Consider the following 19,885-nt stretch of genomic DNA (forward strand, 5'->3'; position numbering starts at 1 on the left):
TGATTTTTTATAAAATAAAAAATCTCAATGTTAGAAAGACTTAAAAGAGAGATTTATAACCATCTTGGTGCAATATATTCGCGTTTTAAGCCCATTTAATTTACATGATCGTATTAAAATTAAAAAAAAAAAAAAATCTGAAATTGAAGCCAACATAATAAAGTAAAACAAATATTTGCTGGAAATTTTTCAAAATTCTATCATAATTTGGCAGGTAACTTAATATTTGATTAGGCTACCCCTGGATAGTATGCAATCCAAAAAATATCAGAAAATTTCTTACAAAAGTTTTGCATATTACAAACATCCTCTGATTTTAATTTTTTTATCTGCTGCCGTTCCAAATTAAAAAAAATCTACAAAAATAGTTCCTTTTTAAACTCTGCTCAATTTCTTGGGACAGTTGGGAGTGAGTTTGAGTTGTTTTTGAAAATATTTCAATATACGAATACGAATGGCAGGGCAGCTAGGAATACTGTTCAATTTTCAGACATTGATTCTAATATGTTCTATTATCGTTGGAACTTTTTATCATAATTTTTGGATTGTATACCCTAGTTCAGGGACAGCTGAATTAAAATTTATATTATAATAGCTGCCCAATTGGGAAATGATTTTCCAATAAAAAAAAAAACAATTTTCAAATTTGTTGGCAGAAGTTGACAATCGAGGAGATGATCATGGACATGAATGAATCGGGCTTTTTTCCTCGATCGTTGCAGATTTTTTTTTTCAAAAACAAATGGCTCTACCAGTTTTGGTCACGGTGTGAAACCCTATTTTATGAGCAAACGCACTGCTCGCTGACTTATACAAGAATGAGCTAGCTATGAATAAAAAACAATTTCTGCAACGAGGAAAAAGCCCGATTCATTCATTTCCACAATTTTAAATGTGGGTGTAAATCATTTTTTGACTATCTTTTAATTTTTAATTTATTAGGATCAATAATTAAATTACCTGAAACGCATTTTTTTTTTAAATTTAGATGGTTTTAATTAAAATTTATTCTACTCAAGTCATATAAAAAGAAATTGAAATTGGAGAATTGAGCAGAAAGGGTATCACAGCTAGCAGAGGTCTGCTAAAATGCCCGACAATCAAAAGAGATGCGATTGCTGAACCCACACAATTATTGAGTTATATTAAAAGCAAAATTTTTTTAATTATTAAATTTGAAATTTAAATTTAGTAAATTTAAATATAAAAATATAAAAATACTATAAATTTTATTTTAATTATATACTAGAAATATAAAATTATATGTATTACAAATTGTTTTAAAAATAAAATAGGTATTCTGGTATAAATATTAACATGATTGTGAATTTCACAAAGTCATTCTGAAACAAAGATCTTTAAATTTTGAAAAAAAAGTTAATTAATTTGTGAGAACAATTTTAATTTCGTAAACTGTTAACAAGTAGACATAATTATGACATGCCGTTTTCTCGGAAACTCTGAAGTGAACACTTTCTCGAATGCAGAAAACTGTAAGGCCATCAAAATGTTATTTAATTTGTCATGCCTGCAAAAGTAAAGGACTCATCGGTTCATTCAGAGCGTAAATTTTAAATTTCACTAATATTATTTCATACATATTGATTATTGATTGAGTACAGAAGAGTTTAAATGCGCTGTGCGACTTATGGGACAACAGGAGTAAACGAGTGCACCCATCGTCGCACAGCAGATAATCTCAATTATTGTGGGTTTGAAAGGGCTTTCGTAAAGTTTTTATGCATATTCTTTATCCTAATACAATACACATACTAGCCATGGTTGAAATTTTTCACGTCAGCCTTCCTAAACTTATCAAAAACGCTATTTACTCACACGTCCTGAAGTTCGAGAGTAAGCAAGAGTCAGCAGATGACCGGTTCAAACATGTTTTTTCACGATTGCGCATTCTTTACACAAATGCAACATATTTTCTACGAGTTGAATCTATGGCCGATAGATGTCAGAAACTTATGATACCAATATTGCGGCATAAAACAATGAAAAACATGCTTTATTTGCCAAAATGTGCGACCTCTGGCTCTGTGCGACCACTAGTGCAACCACCATAGCTGGTTTTTGTAATTTCCAAGGCAAATTGCTGTCTAATCCATTTTAACTACACGCGGCTCTAATCAGTGACTGCGCCTACAACTTTTAATGCAGCTCTCACTCGTTCGGCCAGTCAGTCACTCATGGCAGGCAGGCGAGGCGACGTAAGAAATCTCTTGGCACAATGCACATTTGATTAGTCATCTCGAATTAAAAATAACGCGCCGCGGCGGTAATTTGCACATTGGAATTAATTTTTGCTCCACAAATTACCGCGCCGTCTGCAAGATCATAAAAGAGTATCTTTTCTCAATTCAAATGCAACAATTGGAACATTTTTCTGATTAGATTAGGTGCCTTGCGGTTTGCAGTACAAACATTCATAATTAAAAACCTTAGCTGCAAATGAATATAATTTAAAAAAATAAAAAAGGTATAAAAATTATTTAAATAACTTAATAAATATTAATAATATTAATAATTTTAATAACTTTAATAGACTGATTTTTTTAAATCACTTTGTTATTCAGAATCAATTCGGAGATTCTCCAAACTTTTGACGTCATAAAACTTTAGCGAACCACTTACGCAAGGTCGATGATATAAAAGCTTCCGTTACTATGTGTCCATTGATGTGTGGATATTGATGTTTGACTAAAATTATTATTAATGGCTGAACGATTGATTAAATACTATACGGCATTTAAATTATTGTGATATTTTTAGTTAACTTCATCTTAATTTTTTAGTTTTGATCAAATATTTGTAATGAAAAGCTAAAACTTGGCTTTCATTTTCAACTTAATGGTCCTCTCACAATCCCGATGAAATCAAGCACACAATATTATTTATGATTTTTAACTCAATTAATTAATAGATTGTGATAATAAATAATAATAACAATAATAATAATAATAATTTTATTAGAGTACTCAACATTAATTATAAAGATTTATACCACTAGCACTATGTCAGTTAAAATCATGAAACGGAATTACTTCCGTTGATGGTTGTCATTGAAAATCAAACATTTTCCAGCACAAGGTCAAACGTTACCTGCTCGTTCGAATAATATATGACCCAGTTTCATTTAAAAATGTGATATCAAATGATGAACACTGTCTCTTTTATCGCTTTTCTCGCCACTTTTCATACTTTAAAGGTGATAAAAGTTTCAAGTAAAAATTATTGTTGATTACATTAATATTTAAAGCTTTCTCATTCTGCACCTACAGACACATTTAACAAGCAAGTCGGTGAGTTTTTGAAATCAAAAAATTTACTGCTTAATGAATTTTTTACAATTTAGACATCCAATTGACACAAACGGAAGAAGTCACGCCAATATCTGAAGCAGAACAAATTTTCCAATCAGTTTCAGTCACTTCTGGAGACTTGATCAAAACCCGTCGGCCTCAGATGCAACTGAAAATTCCCAAATTTTTTAGAATCAATCCAGGAAGACCTCTCAAGATTTTCTTGGTCAGGCAGCTGACAACTACTGCAAATTTCTCTTCCGTCAAGGCACGGAAAAGTGTCGTGGCCAAGGCTACAAAAAGAGCAGCTGTGATTGCAAAGAAGACACCTGTGTCCGCCAAGCGTTTAACAATAAATAGGATCTTTGCTAAATCTGGTAAACTGACCACGAAGAAAGCGAGCCGCCTTGTTAGGACCACTTTAAGGAATAATCACATCACTGGAAAAAAACAAATTGCAAAAACAAGCAAGGCTGATATTGGGATCTCCTTAAAAGCAATAAATTCAATTGTGCAAACGACAAAAACCACTACATTACCAACTACAAAAGAAAACATATCAGCACCTGAAAATTCCACGCTGAATGACAATAATGAGGATACTGAAGAGAAAGACCAAAATGAGCTGGAAGAATCATTTTCACCTTCCTCAATTATTGGAACTGCGGGAATTGATATCAAAACTGAGGCAGAATTTTTTCAGACACAATCAACGCTAATAACTACAAAGCTAACTGGATTAATGGAACTGAAGAAAACTGAAAAAGAAAATACTACTAAAGTTCTAGATGCATTAGAAGAGAGTATAAATTCAAATTTCAGGAATTATTTTTTAATCAAGTAATTTTTAATATTCTGCACTTACAAAAAAGCTGGTGAGGTTTCAACTATTAAGGCTTCTTCGGTGAAATTCTTTGTGCTGACAGCAAATTCAACAACTAATGTTACATCCACTAGTAGAGCGATGTTAAAAAATAATGGTAAACATATATTCGCATTAATTCTGTTTTATTCCTATTTTAATAATCAACTTTTAAGCTGATGAAGACACCACAGCTAATGTTAATAATGGTGAGATTGATGAGGATCAAGCAGATGTAACTGACATTGACATGGACTTGAAAATTGAGACAAACGATACCGAAAGTAAATATTTTTGCATTAAACGAGTATAGAATTTCATTAACTTTAAAATTTCAATTGTCTCAGCAGCCATATTAGTAACAAATTACACACTACCTTCATCGTCTGTAAGAAACTCCACGTCAGGAACCTTTTCATCTGTATCGACTACATTTACTATTTCTTCGAGCTATGCAACAACTGTGGCCCCTGAAACAATCACGCGAATTATTAAAAGTAATAGTTTGTATTTTATTGAAATGCAAACGTATTAAATTTCATCTTCCGATTAAAAAATTTGTAATTAATAATAAATATACATATTTTCAGCCACAAATCACACAATACCTTCATCGTCTGTAAGAAATTCTACGCCCGGAACCTTAAAAAAAGACTCATCTTTGTCAACTGCATTTACAATTTCGTCAAGCTGGTCTACAACTGTGACCCCTGAAACAACCACACAAAGGACAACGATTTCAACTTCCACAATACCATTGAAAACAGCTATTGAAAGATATCAGCCGCCAACGTTCGTCATCCCTCAACCTCAATACATTCACATTCCTTCAACTCTTACAACTTGGCGACCTCCCGTATTTTCCACGTTTAATCCGCTGGTATTAACCAGAGCAACACCGCCAATATTTGCCCCTCCTCTACAGACATTCGCACCACCAACCTTCAGACCACCAGTCTCGTTTCAACCCACTCCTTTCCCCCAACCTTGGCGCCCTTTTGGTCCAACCACAACTCGCCCGACCACAGTTACGACCACCAAATTTGACTACGTTGACGTGGACAGCTTGATCAATGAGGCCAACTCAGAAACGACTGCAGTGCCCACCGACGATCAGAGGAACTTTGGAGGCATCGACATTGGTAACATGGTTGGTGGCTTTCTGGGTGGCTTTGCAAACGCCATCACTACGCCTAAAGATGTCAATGGCTAATTATTGCAATATTAGATGGAATATGTTGATTATATAGTTGCTGTAAAAGTAATTTTATATATTTATTTTTTTTTCTTTTTTAAACTCTTTATTATTATTAATTATTATTATTAATTTTTTTTTATCTTGAAACTCCCTATTAATTAATTCTAAAATGATCAATGTTTATTTTATTTACTGTCACTTATAACGACTTTTTATAAAATGTTTGAGGCTCTGACAGCCTGTTGCTGATTGAGAGTATCTGATTTGCATCTGCAATAATTCTAGGGCAATCATAGAAGAATCTGTGCCCTCGGTAGAATTTCTGGACCATTATATAAACGATTAAATTCTCAAATTCCACTCTTTCAATCGGCCCGTTCTTTTTTTGACGTAACGGAATCCGTTTCAAAGGAGAATGAAAGGCAGATGCAAAAGCGAAAGGTGGCTTGCATCTTTTTCTGATAAAGAATAGACAACACAGTTTTTTTTTGTATTCTTATCCATTTCATGGAGGGGGGTCACCCATCGAAAGAATAATAAAAGACACGCGCCTTGCCGCAAAAACGATCGCAAACGGACAAGAATTGATCGTCTGCAGACACGAGACCAGCTGATTTTTTAAAATATATTATGTACTCGCACTGACAGTGAGAGAAAAAACCCGAAGCCGCAGCAGCCGCAATTGATACATGTGTTCTTGCCGAGCGAGCGTTACACACGCAGATGTGGACATTTTTAATTTATACATTGCCTGCTGCTAAAATTGTATCATTTGAATAAATTTACATATTTTTGGACAATTTCCGTGCAGAAAAATATGTTTTTTAATCGCCGCTTATAAATTAAATACGATCAGTTTCGTTCCAGTTTTTTTTTTTACGTTTCTCACATTTATTCTAAATTTGTGGGAAAATTACTCTGACGGACCACCGCAGGAGGTCACAGGCCGAGTTGGTGTAATTTTGAAAGCCGCGTAAATCAAAATTTGGGACTCTTTCTTGTATAGGATGTTAATTGAGAACTTGCTCCGCCGCCGCGTTTCATTATCAAGAGAGTTAAAGAAAGTTCAAAAACGACACGCACGATAAATGTTTACCACTTGACTTGCGCCTATAAAATTTGATTTATTTTAATTTTTCTGGTCCAGTTGTGGTTGGTTTGATTGTGTTATTTATTGTCCACGCTCACTCAAAGCTAAACGCCTTTGTGCTCCACAATAATAAAATATAATAACTGATTTATCGTTTTCAGCGTTAAAGTTTCCTGCAAAATTTGAAACTGATGGCTGTTGGGTGTAAAATTTTGTAAAAAAAAACCAGTACTGCATAAATATTCGAATATAAAAGAGGGAATGATAAATATTGAGGTGCTGCTGGAGGTGATTTACAGCACCCTCGCATGTGAAACTCGAGTTACAAATTTTGTTTGCAAATAGCCGAGTGATTTATTCATATAAACGCCTTCTCCTTTTTGCATTTAAAAGCAGCAAAAATTTAACGGATATTTTTGAAAATGAAGGACGTACAATATTGTAATTTTAAAAAGTCATACAAAGCATTTCTTAAATTTTTAAGCAGTTAATTTAAATATTAGTTATTTATTTAAAAAATTTAAATAAATAAATCAAATATTATATACAAAAATAAAGTGTTTAACTATTGAAAACACCATCTCCCATTAATCTTTTAAATTAAAGAAATCCAAGTGTCATATATGGAACTATTGCCAATCAAGTTTTAATTAAGGTAGCAACTACCCAGCGCGCACACTATTGCATGCCGAATGTCTGCCAGTTATCTGGCCGACGTCCGCATTGCCTGCCGATTGCAGGCATCGTCGGCCAGTCGTCTGCCAGTTGATCGCGGGCATGCAACGAAAGGGACTTTGGCGCGAGAGAGCGCCAAAGCTAAATGAAGGCGCGTTACAGGCGATCGGCATTGAATGCCCATTTAATGCCGACCAGCAATCGGCAGACAACGAAGATGTCACTGCGGTCGAATCATTGGAAACTTCGGCGGTCATCGATCATTGAAAGCATTTTTATTTCCAAACAAAGTTCGTTGCAAAGTTCGTCCGTCTGAGTTTTGTCCCAAAAATCTTTGAACATCCTTAAGAATTCATCACTTTTATGCCCAGTTTTAAGTTTTTAAGTATTTTGAGTGTCTGTTCCTTGGATTCATCAATGAAAATGGCCCGATTTTGTGAAACTTTGAAGGTAAATACAAATCCTAAATTTAATGTTCCATATTGCACCCCGCATTTTGCTGCTAAACCGGAGTTATTAAACATCCTGCTGAATTTAAAATAAATCAAAAGGAATAGATTTGAACGAGACTATTTGAAATAAATTTAGTTTTAATATTAACGGTTCGCAGACTTCAAATTTGGTATTATTATTATTTTTCAGACCATTTTCTTGATGCAGCGTTTATACGGAGGAAGGCCAGTACGCGCTTAAACACAAGCTCCCAAATTGGTGTGGACTTATGAGTGTGGTTCATTTATTAAATCGTGCGCTTAATGGAAAAATTCATTTAAATATCACAACGGAGGCATCATGTATTTACGTTTAAATTTTAAATGTTGTATTAAAAAATTATAAATTTAATTTAAAAATTACTTTTTGTATTATTTAAAATTATTTTAACATTTTATTATAAAAATTGAAATGAACAATTTTTATTATATGCCTCAACGTAAATGCATCATTTTTCTTTCCACTTTTGCATTCCTTTATTTCCTTTTCTAATTTAACATATTAATTATTATTTAGAAAAATTACATAGAGCCTATGTAAAGACTGCATTTTATATTATACTGAATCCAAATTAAGTTTGGTAAAAAAAATATTCAAAAATATAAAATGCAGTCATTGCATATAGGCTCTATGTATTTTTTCTAAATATTCATTAATCTGTAAAATTAGAAAAAGAAAATAAAGGAATGCAAAAGTGGAAAGAAAAATGATGCATTTACGTTGAATGCGCATGCAACTGGCATGCAACGGACGGTCATCTGCCGGCCGACAACTGGCAGACGACTGGCAAGCGTTAGGGAAAATTGAATGCCAATGCATTGCCGGCCGATGATCGGCATTAAATGCTGACCAATAACTGGCAGACGACTGGCATGCAACGGTGTGCGAGCTGGGTAATAATATTATAAAGTTGCGGGATGATTTTTTTTTTAAATTTTATGTCTTTAGAAAAAGATGAGAAAAGCCGCATGGAAATTTATTATGCATTTTTTTTTACACCTTGAAACATACAACCTAGGGCATCAAAATTTTCAAGGAGCGCATACCTTTTCAGGTTACGATTGTAGGTGGATGTTGGAGGTGTGGGCCGTGATTTGGAGAACATCTGTCTCAAGTCGGCGCTGCTCCTTTTCTTGTGCGCGATAGCATCTGCGGGGAAAAAGTACGCGGCTGCAATGCAATGACCAAAAGGATGCTGCCTGTGAGAATAAATATATTTATTATTGAGAGAAAGAAAAGAGACACACCCACAATGGAAAGAAACTCTCAATAGGGGGCTATATAACATCATGTATCATCAAAACTCTACATTCTGACACATGTTCCAATATCCCGAACACGTCGGAAAGAACGTGTAATTTTTCTTCAATAAAACACAAGAGCGGTGCCTTACATTTTAAATCACATGAGCGATCGAGAGAGATGCACTCTATGGTCTCTTTTTTCTCATTATTCGTTTCGAGGTTTGATTGTAGGTGTGAGATGATTTACTAGAATTAGACAGCCTCGCGCTGCCTCCTTAGGTGCCGATCTCTCGCTCGTGAATTTTCTTTTCAATGGCTTTTCGGCCGAGGCAATTTATTGCGTGCCGGCGATATTTAGAGCCTTTTGTTCTTGCGGATTTATTCTGGCGATAAAAATGCCGAAAATAAAGAGCTGCAGGGTGCCCATCGTAAACAATCTTTTTCTCACTGATCAACCCATTTTATGTTGATTTCTTAATCCTGCCAAATATTTTAGGCCAGCAATTCGAACTTTTTTGAGAGCAATATATTTCAGCAGATAAATAGCATTGTTCAAATTCGACGGCATGCACAAAAGAGAAAATTCACGCCTCATTTCGAAAGACGTTGCAAAGTTGGAGACCACCAAGACCCACGCCATCTGCGAATTAAATAGTGATTTATATCTGAAATTTGCACGCTTCGGATTACAAACCCCCGCAAGAATGGAGCCTGTTGAATGTGTGCAACATGGGGAGAAACGGGCGCGTGCCCTCTTCACAACGAAGAGGGACAAAGAACTTTATCAAACAGAGAGGCGCAAACAGATTCAAAAATTTGTGGAAGGAGAAAAAAAACAGTGTCAAAGCTCAATGAATTAAGTTTTAAATATAATAAATTTACAAAATTTTGGGTAATATATTTTTGAAAATTTATTTAATTTCATTTTCATTGATAATAATTCTGTTGTGTGATTGATGAGAATTTAAAAATGGTGCTAAAACGTACAAATAGTGTGCAGGGTGCAGGCACCTTCAAGTATACATCCTTATCTGAATCGTTAAGATATTTATATTTGATAAAATAGAGAAAACAAATTAATTATGATATATATTTTTAATGAACTAAAAGACTATAAAATATTGAAACCGGATTTTTTTATAACGAGTGTTAGCTTTGAATAAAAATTGTTGTTATTTTAAATAAGTCAAAATAAGTTAAAAATTTAAAGTTTGTCTTCTTTGCTACAGTTTTATCTACTATTTTTGTTTTTACCTTAAAAAATTCCAGTACGAAACAAACATTCGTTAAAAAAATTATTATGTATTACACGTTATTGTCTCTTTGCACCTCTCTATTTTTGAACATTGAGCATTGCACTCCCCCGTCTAGATGCATGCATCTTGCCAAATAACCGCTCTGTGTGGAGGAATTTACCTGCGATAAGGGCCGGGAGCGCGGGTGTCCAGGTGTGCATATGTGTTTTCATGCTGTCATTTGCAGCACGCGTGCTTGCTGCTTTCGAGCGGCAATGCGCGCATGAAGTACTTCTTTTTCTCCTTCTTGAAGAATTAAATCTCGACGGCGGCGGCGGAACAAGATTAGGAAGGAGGGCGAGCAGCACGTGCCCTTTTCTTTTCTTCAAGGGACACACAACAAAAAAGCGGCGGCGGCCCATCCGATCCAGCACATGTCCTTTGATAAAAGCAGCACCTTTCTTTCCTCTCCCGCATCGGCCTACAAAGAAAGAAAGGAAAATACTCCCCCACACACAATCGCTCGACGTAATTCTCAATTGAATCGAGCTGCTCGTCGTCTGCCTGCGTTTTTAAGTCATGCAAAAAAGCGGGGGATCTGGCAGCTTTTTATGTAGAAGACGAGAGTATACACAGGGTGCTTTGTGTGGCTGGTTTGTAACGGAAAAATTATCAATTGAAGCCGCCAAGAGCGACAACAAAAACGCGAGGCTGACGTTAAGCCGGCCGTTTATTTGGAGAATGCGATTGCAAATATTTTTCTACGGTAGAATTCAATAAAATTTTATACACAGGGACAAATTGATAAATCAGATTAGAAAGAGCGTTTTGTGCTCGTGGACATTGTAAAATTTTGATATCAGATGAAATGGATGGACAACAGGAGTGGCACGCGCCAGCTGAAGAGGGGCTATATTTCATTCTGATAATCAGCTTAAATTTGATGCAAAAATAAGCATTTTATATTTTTTTTTCGAAACCATCTTTTATACATTACCGTTTAAAGTTTTTTAATTTAATATAAATTTAGTTTTTTGTGCTCATTATTGAACAACCTTTATGCAATTCCTTTAAAAAATATTTAATAAAACGATCATATCGCAAATTGTGTATTTTTCGGAAATAATTTTTTTTTTTTGCATTTCTTGGGCCGCAATAGTTAATTTCATCAGAAGTACTCTCGAATTATGTTTTATTTTATTTGATATTTTTTTTTTAAGTAATTAATCTTTACTCTTTTTTATCCTAATTTAAATTGGAAAAATTTCGACAAAGGCGCCAGTCGGTTAAAATTAGTGAAATTCGTTTGATGCAATTTGGTGACTGATGTGCGTGAACGGAATATTTTATTCTTGGCTGTCTTTTCGTCTCTACACGAAGCATTCTAGAGTAAATTGGTGCGGCGTGCACCCTCGTGAGTACCGCAAGGAGTTACTTGGTGGACATTGCACGGCATTTATATTTTTTTCTTTCACGCGGCGCGACTTGGCCGTGAGCCAAATCACACTAATCAAACACTAGAGCACACACAGCTGAGAAGAAGAAAGAAATAAAAGCTGGCGAGAAAGGAACAAGAAGAAGAGCCTAGGCCCATTATTTGCCTGCTTTTGAGTAAACGCCATTCGTTAGCTCGCTAAACGGGACGTGTCAAAATGTTTGTTAATTTGGGTGATTCTTAATAGTGGGCAGGATAGTATACCATGAGGGAGACGCCTTTTGTGCAAATCTTTTCTCCCTTTTTGTTATAAAATTCTGAGAATAATACCGGAAAAATGGTTTAAAAATGTAAGTTAATTGCGCCAAATTAAATATAAAAATCTTATTTTGATTAATAAAGCATAGCAGTGGCTTGTTTGAGGAAGTCGCGGTCACATGCTAATTAAATAGGAACAATGAAAATCAGCGCGCGCCAGGCTTGAGCGTGCTTAACGAGGCGGAAAATAAGTGTGAGAGAAAAAGACTGGCCATAACAACAAACGCCGTGTCTAGATTTACGAATAACAAGGGGGTTTGAATTAACAGCTGACGCGTGCCGTTTTTGTTACCCACTTTTTATTAACATGGGAATTCACTAATGTTGGTGCATTCAAAAAAGTTTTGGTTTTTTAAATGTCAGAAATTTATGCAGTAATATTTTCTATCAATTCACTATTTGCATGCAGTTATGTATCGTTTATAATTGAAATTGACAATATAGGATGATAATGGCGGTGCAGAAAATCATAATCAGGGTTAATAAACTGTATTATTGAGCTGCTATTGAGCATTCTGCTCCTTATGCTAATGTTTTTATTATTATTATTTTTTTCAAATTATGACACACACAAATGATTTTATGTTTATTCATTTAGAATAAGATTTTTGTGGCTTAAACATTATGAACTCAATTGTTACATAAGTAATTAAATTACGTCATATACATTTTGATGTTTAAATGAGACAAAAAATAAATTGTGATAATTTTAATAGCTGGAGATCAAAAAGTAATTCCTTTCTCAGCATATCATGAAATCTTAGGAAGTCTTTTGCATTAAGAAGATTCTTACTTTATAAGCAAATAATTAATTTAAATGACAAGCTCCCATTTTTAATGGTCTTCACCTTTCTCAAATTTACCCATTTCTGATGTATAAGAATAATTTACATCAGAAATCTAAGCCTATATCTTATAGCAGGATGAGGCCTTCCAAACTGAAGGGCTCTGTAGAGTATCGCGTCTCTATTTAATTCTATCCGCATGGTAAAAAATGAGTGCTGCCCACTGTATTTCAGAGTTGAGAAATGCGCTGCGGGCAGGAAATCACAGAAACGAAATCTACAACAAGAATTAAGTTACCGGAGGAAATGATTAATCCGCGTTTCTCTCAGCACACAGCCACGAAAAGTGTTGGCCACGCTAGAGAGGTGACACGCGGCTGTCGCGCCTACAATTCCTGCCATTTATCTCCGAAAACAAAACAAACACAATGCACACACAGCGCACAAGCAGATGAGAAAAACCGCCGAAAAAGCCGCACTCTGTTCTCTCATCGTCTTAACTCCGACCAAAATACACAAAACGTCGCGGTCAAAAAGTATTTCGGGGCTTTTTTAGCCGGCGTTTGAAATTAATTGAGTTGTTTGACGCAGGGGGAGATGAGGAAAATTATTCAAACGTGCGACGCATGACATGTTGGGGACACGAAAAACCAAACTTTTTGGTAAAAAAACTTCTGGAAGTGTTTATTTTTCTCAAATTCCATGTAAAAAGATTTTATCACAATCAGAGCAGCCAAAAAGTGGTGAATCGTTTCCCAAATATACACAAACCTTGTGTATTCAAACAAGTCTCATCAATTTAAGGCAATCAGCTTTTTTTCCGCTCTAAAAAATATAATAATATAGGATGAGCTCTATTTTTAATTATTTGGAATAATAAAACATGTGCAAAAAAAATTGTAGGTTTTAGGATAATTTTAAGAGAATTTTGGTTTTTTAAATTTATACGTTCCCTGCGCAAATCCCTCCCCTCTTGCAAAATCAGCGGCTCTCCCACATAAATTATTCGCAAAAGCGGTCTAGCTTAAGTCACCATAACACACAATGTTACGAGTGGCATAAAACTGTCAGAATTTACCATCAGAGGAGTGCATTATGAGCGCATGCAGCATTCTTGGACAGTTTCATCACCTTTATGGCTCCGCGTAAGGACGATATGCACACAAGTGTAATATTTCAATTACCGCCCGTAAAATCGTGCAATTGCGCGACGGAGAGAGCAGGAAATAATTTATGTAAAGGACGCAAAAGATATCGTTGGTAAAAAAGGCAAGTGTGCAGGACGGCGGCGGGCGCGCAGCATTGTCTGCAGAAAGTATAATACCGGTCCCGGGGCCATCTGTCTGCATGTCCATATAGAGCAGAGCAACCACCTCCATAAACACGGCCTTCTTTGACTCCCGCACTGTGCCGCACATCTTAATTGCCTTCAGCTTAAAACATCGCTCGCATAAATACAAGAAACAGTTGTGAAACTATGCTTTAAACATCTCACACAAAAAATGTTTTCGCGAAAATTATTCTTGAGAGAACGGCAGTGAATTAAAGATTCGCACAAATTCGTGTGTGTTATTCATGATAAGTTGACAATTTACATATTATTTTATAACAATTGAAAATTAAATTCATTTCGGGAGAAAAAATTGTTCAGAAAAGAGGTATCTCTAATAACATAGATTAAATAATCAATGATGGATGTTAAGTTACATTTATATTAATTTATTAAAAGCGCATAAATGATAAAAATTCATATACAGATAATGGAGTTTTTTATTTTTTACAATATATTAAACTTATATTAAATTAAAAATCAATTTATGACACAAAATATTTAGAATTAAATTTTTGCACTTTGCAGGTGCTTACAAAAAAAATATATTAATTTTATACTTCAATTTAAATTTTATAACATCATTTTTACATAATTTGTTATATCAAAATTTAAACTCTGAAAGTTTTTATTAAATAACAGTTGCTTTTTGTAAATCACCTTAAAAACATTTCTAAACCCGACATTTATGGCAAAAAGGTAATTGGCCAAATTTTTTTCTTGTGAGATATTTTTCTGCACAAGATTTTGACCATAAATGGAGCATCCGTATTGAAAATGCACAACAACTCTGCATTCAGCAGCAAGGTGCTTACACAACGATTACCTCTTCTTTTATACTCGAAAATATCTTCGCCGAGCAAGGAATTTAATGAATAATTAAAATCGTTCTCAATTATAAGCTGCAACAAGCAAGTGGCGGGCAGCGACGATAAGATTTATTATCATATTGTGTAAATTTCAATTACACGTTGCAAATGAGAGCCGCTTTTATTTCTTCTCTCTCGCAGGATAAATTGTTGCTTCAAATATTTGTTAAGAAAGAGCCATAGGAAGAAGAAGAAGAAGTGCCGCTTAATTAGATAATTAATTAAACTCACTCAGCCGCGGAACATTGTTCCACGCACAGGCGTTTGAACCTGCGACCGACTAGAGGGACAGACGCGACCCTGAGCGCGACCTTTGGTGTGGTCAGCAATTGCGCGATGATGATAATGACGAGAGAAGAGATGTTCACATTGTGTTTATTGCAGGTGCATCTCTCGGGTGTAAATTATGAACGCGGAAGTGAACAGCGAAATGATACGTCTCCGTGCCTTAGAGAAAAGTGAGAAACTTTGAGCTGAAACATAAAAAAGAGCAGATTTTTAATTATGATATATAGGAAGGTAAGCGCGTGGTGTGCGTCTTTCAGCTCAAAGTGCCGTTTTTGTGGTGTGTCGGATTTGTCCGTAAAAAGTGATAAAATGAAATGTTCTGCAGAGCGAGAGAGGTAATTAGCCGCGCTCTCGCCGCTGTAATTTCTCTTAATTTTATATATGTGTATCGCAGCGTGGCTCGGCAACAGTAATGTGTATTTTATACGAAAAGCGCCGCGAACCACGAGCGCAAAAAGTGGCTAGGCCATTTTGCGCGAGTGTAATTGTTGCTGGAATGTGGAATCCAAATTGACAACACGATCATTAAATTTTATATCTCGAGTGGTAAATAAAATGTTGAGAGAGACGCGGGTTGTAAATATAATACGGAAAAGGGCAGCCGCCAACAGGTGATTCCTCGTCCCAGTTGCAGTCGCTCGCTCGCTCGCGCGGATGGTCGTCAGATCCTAATCCACCCGGAGTATTTTATGCACGCCGACTTTTATTTTTTCCTCTCTTTTTAGTATTCTTATGTGTGCAGCGAGTACTAACTCACAATCAGCGGAAAATCCTTCTTCTCTTAGGCAACTGCTCAGTCTGCTGCTTCGGTTGATTCCCATATCAGCCAATTATTCTACATTTTCTTCCAATTTTCACGCACTCAATTAAGATTAAAAAATTTCACAGAACTCTGTTTTTCATAGAGTAGAACAAAATACTTTAGGATGTTTTCAAGGATTACTAAGAACAAAGTTTCTATAAGTGTACTATATTTATGGCAGTGTGTGAGAATGAAAATGAGATAAAAAGTACATATCAAATTAAAAATATTAACGTTTGATAAAATCATTTATAGATTTTCTAATTTTTTTGTTAAAGGATTACATAAAAGAACCTAAATTTGCTATGCCCTCTTAAGATAATAATTGCATTATAATTATCAAAATAAAAATTGTTTTAATTATTTATTCATGAACATTTTGATTTTTTTTAAATTTTTTTTAATAATTTTTTTATCAATTGTAATATTACAGCGAACAGACTTATAGCCTAAATTTACCTTGTTTATTTTTTTTTTTAATTTAGTTATGCGTAAATCATGTTGCGGTAAAAGTAAATTAAATTTTTTTTTAAATTTTTTTTGCTGCTTATATTCAAATGAAAGATACAAATATTGCAAGAAACCTATAAGTTTATATATATTTTATAATTATGTTATAGATTTTATCAGCTGAAGCATCCAATGTCTCACGATCGGTATGGCAAGTTACATTTATTTATTAATTATTTATTTGCGTTTTTGAAGATACTCGAATCTCGAGGCGATGGTTGTGCAAACAAATTGGCATTGTCCCCGGCACATAAATTAAAGCGAGAGTGAGTGTCGAGTGCGGCCGTCGGAAGACGGGCGATGCAGAAAGCGAGTTTCGCTGCGGCGGCAGACGAATTGCCGTCTGAAAATAAAATGATATCCAATACGCGAGCGAGCGCGTCATCTCGTAGGGCATAATATCGTCGGTCGTCGCGCAGGGACGTGCCGGATTAATAATCGTCAACGTCGACGGGTTTGTTTGTTGAGTCTGTCGCCGATATGGACCGACCGCGTGCCTTTCGCTGCATTGTCTGCTCGCAATGGCAGGTGTGCAGCACTTTGTGGCAAAAAAGAAAATAGCGGAGACTCACTCGCGCAATTATCGACTGAGTACCGAGTTTTACAAAAAGTGGATTCAGAAAATGTGAGCGCGGAAAGATGTCAATCTCGCGGCTAATTTCGTTTAAAGTACCTTTAACTCCCTCAAAGTGATTTATCGTGGATGATCTGTTGTTACATCACTGTCAATTAAATTTTTAATAACAAATATAAGATGCTGTGTTGACTTGTTTGAAAGCATATAATAATTATAACTATTTTTCTATAATCATTTTCAAGGTACGTTGTTTAGTGTGTTTGCTTTATTTAATTTCTTTAATTATTTAATTACAAATCAACAATAAATTATTTCATTTTTTGTCACATTAAATTTTCTGAAGTAAAAATTTTAAAATTGCAGAACTTATTAGCAGAAAAGAAACAACAATATTGTATTTATGATTAAATTTTACAGTTTCGTAAATTATGACTAGTTGCAAAAATACCTCAAGCTTATCTAAGACAATGATCAATATATGAACAATTCCAACATAAAATTAACTGTGGGATGAAATTGGAGTTATGTTACAACATAAAATTATGATAGGTTATATAGTTAAATTGTCAAATAAAAAGTTCATATTATCTCTTAAAAGGTTAAACAATGCAGATGAGAAATATTCTGGTTATTTGTTACAATGACTTCAGTTATTGTTATATATTTTATTTTTCAGCATTATAAGTATTAGTTTATTTGGTACAATTTAAAAATTAATACACGTTAAATTTAAACAACAATTTAGACCATAACTTAGTTTAAAAAAGGGAAAAAAATCAGAATTACCAAATAATTTCAAGATTAGACAATTTTTACTAATAATAATTATAATAATGCGTGAAGGTGTCTCCATTTTATCCATATTATCCTTGCAAGAAGGTTGACTAATGCGTGGCTGCGGCGTCTTTGTAAAAATGAAATTAATAATCCACCACTTTGGTGCGTTAATTCAGCAGTGGAATGAGTGGCGCGTCTTGTGTTCCTCGCCGGGCAGCAGACAAATTTCGCAAACATCGGTGCGCGTGAGGGCGCGAATAAATCAAAGAGGCGACGACGAGAGCGAGCAGCTCCCGGCGGTGTACGTGATAATTGGATGCTGGTCAAAATTAGTATTTTTACATCAGAATTATGATTTAGCAAGATGCGCGCACAGGGCCTAGATTTACATCCACTTAATTCGTATAGAAATCTGGCACGCCGAGTGAGCGCACAACTCTGGCTCGTCTTTCGCAAGGGACAAAGTTCAGATTAATTGGAGTGTCCCCGGCCGGCTGAAATAATTAAATTATCACCTCTCGCGCCGAGCGGTGGCGTTCTTCGAGTGAAATATATATTTTATTTTTCTCATTCACTCTCAGCCGTGCATAGCGGCGCACAGGCAATAAATCCACTTGTCGTCCCTCGCTCTAGCCTATTGTCCTCATCGGGTTACTTAAAGAGCGCAGCGGAATCGAGAAACCTGATGTCCCCGCTAATAATAAAAATAGCCAGCCCTGTGAAAAACAATACGACTTCGAAATGTGGAAATGTACGATCTCGAGAGTGTCTGCGCGCTAAGGAAAGAAAAAGAAAGGCGCGAATATTTATTTTATTTCTCATTATAGTGTCTGAGGTCATGGACGGATTGGGTTACTCCCACGGCCATCTGCCACTGCAGAAGGAACTCCCTCTGCATCTTACATAAAATATTTATAAAATGGTATAAAAAATCTTTGTTCGCTAAAATTATTGAATGATTAAGGAAGGACGTGGATATGGATAACAATTAAAAAGCTCACAGGACAAATCCTATATTAAAGTGGATTAAATGAGATTAAATTTATAAAGGTTTTATTGAAAAAAAACTGCATACATTAATAATCAGTATTGAAAGCTTAGTGAGACCCTCTGGTGACCCTAGAAGTCCGTAACTTTTTAATGAGTGAGGAATCAGAAACACAAAAAAAAATCAGAAGTAGAGTAAAGCTGTGCCTAATTAAAGCAGTTAATTATCACAGAATTTCAGAGAAAATTAAAATAATATTAAACTAGTTGCAAATAAAGTTTATTGGTTTAAACTATTAAAAAACTCCATGGACTTTCTTAAAAACTGTTTAAATAGGAAGTGAAATGTAATGCAGGCAAGATCTCCAGACAGAGGCTACTTTTGTACCTTATTTTATAAATTTATATTAAAAAAAATGTTATTTTTCTCCAAATTCAGAAATTATACATTGTTTCCTAATTGCGCCAAAAAAGAAAATATTTAAATAATTTATTAATTTTATTAATTTATTACTTATATAGTGAAAAAAATGAAGAAACTTCAGTTGTAATAATTTGATTGAACATCATTGAAAATAAGTAGTTATTGATTTTAACCTGACGAGTGATTAATAAAATTTATGATCTTCTTGTTAAGAAAATTTGATAAGTAAAGCCACCTTAACATTTTGTGTAATTTTCATAGCTTATAAATAATACAGACTAAACTGAGCCCGTTCTGAAAAGTGCAAATCATCCTTTTTTCTTAAATTCCTCTGTAAGAACTCTAAATTAAATATAGAACTATTCGAACTATTCGAACTATTCAACATAAACAATTTGGTGGAACAATAGATAAAATTTTTTTAGTCAGTGTCCATAATAGGGAAGTTACGAAATCGGATTGAAGCTAAAGGAGATCTCAAAGATTAGCTGCAGACTCTTTCTTCCGTACGCCAAAATTGATAAATTGTTGCTGGAGTTTCAAACGCAATTAAATATGGCAGTGCGCAAATTTAGCGTATAAAATGTGTGGCAGCCGCGGTGTGCGCCGTGGGTGTGCAGCTCCTTGTGCGCACATAAAGTGCAATTATAACTTCATTAGAGGACCACAATGGCGCGCG

General features: G+C 34.9%; 2 protein-coding genes across 2 annotated transcripts in view; both read left to right on the forward strand.

The window, feature by feature from the left end:
- LOC132196544 (uncharacterized) overlaps positions 1–19,885 on the forward strand; it is a 162,232-nt gene that overhangs the window by 75,354 nt on the left and 66,993 nt on the right. The window lies entirely within an intron of this gene.
- LOC132198269 (uncharacterized) lies at positions 1,779–5,383 on the forward strand. Its single transcript, XM_059622206.1, has 6 exons — positions 1,779–1,854; positions 3,362–4,111; positions 4,181–4,288; positions 4,347–4,454; positions 4,521–4,677; positions 5,062–5,383. Exons 1-6 carry the CDS (start codon positions 1,779–1,781, stop codon positions 5,381–5,383), a joined length of 1,521 nt encoding a protein of 506 aa, XP_059478189.1.

This window comes from Neocloeon triangulifer, unplaced genomic scaffold, assembly GCF_031216515.1.
Source record: "Neocloeon triangulifer isolate White Clay Creek 2 clone unplaced genomic scaffold, ASM3121651v1 ptg000012l, whole genome shotgun sequence".
NCBI classification, from domain to species: domain Eukaryota; kingdom Metazoa; phylum Arthropoda; class Insecta; order Ephemeroptera; family Baetidae; genus Neocloeon; species Neocloeon triangulifer.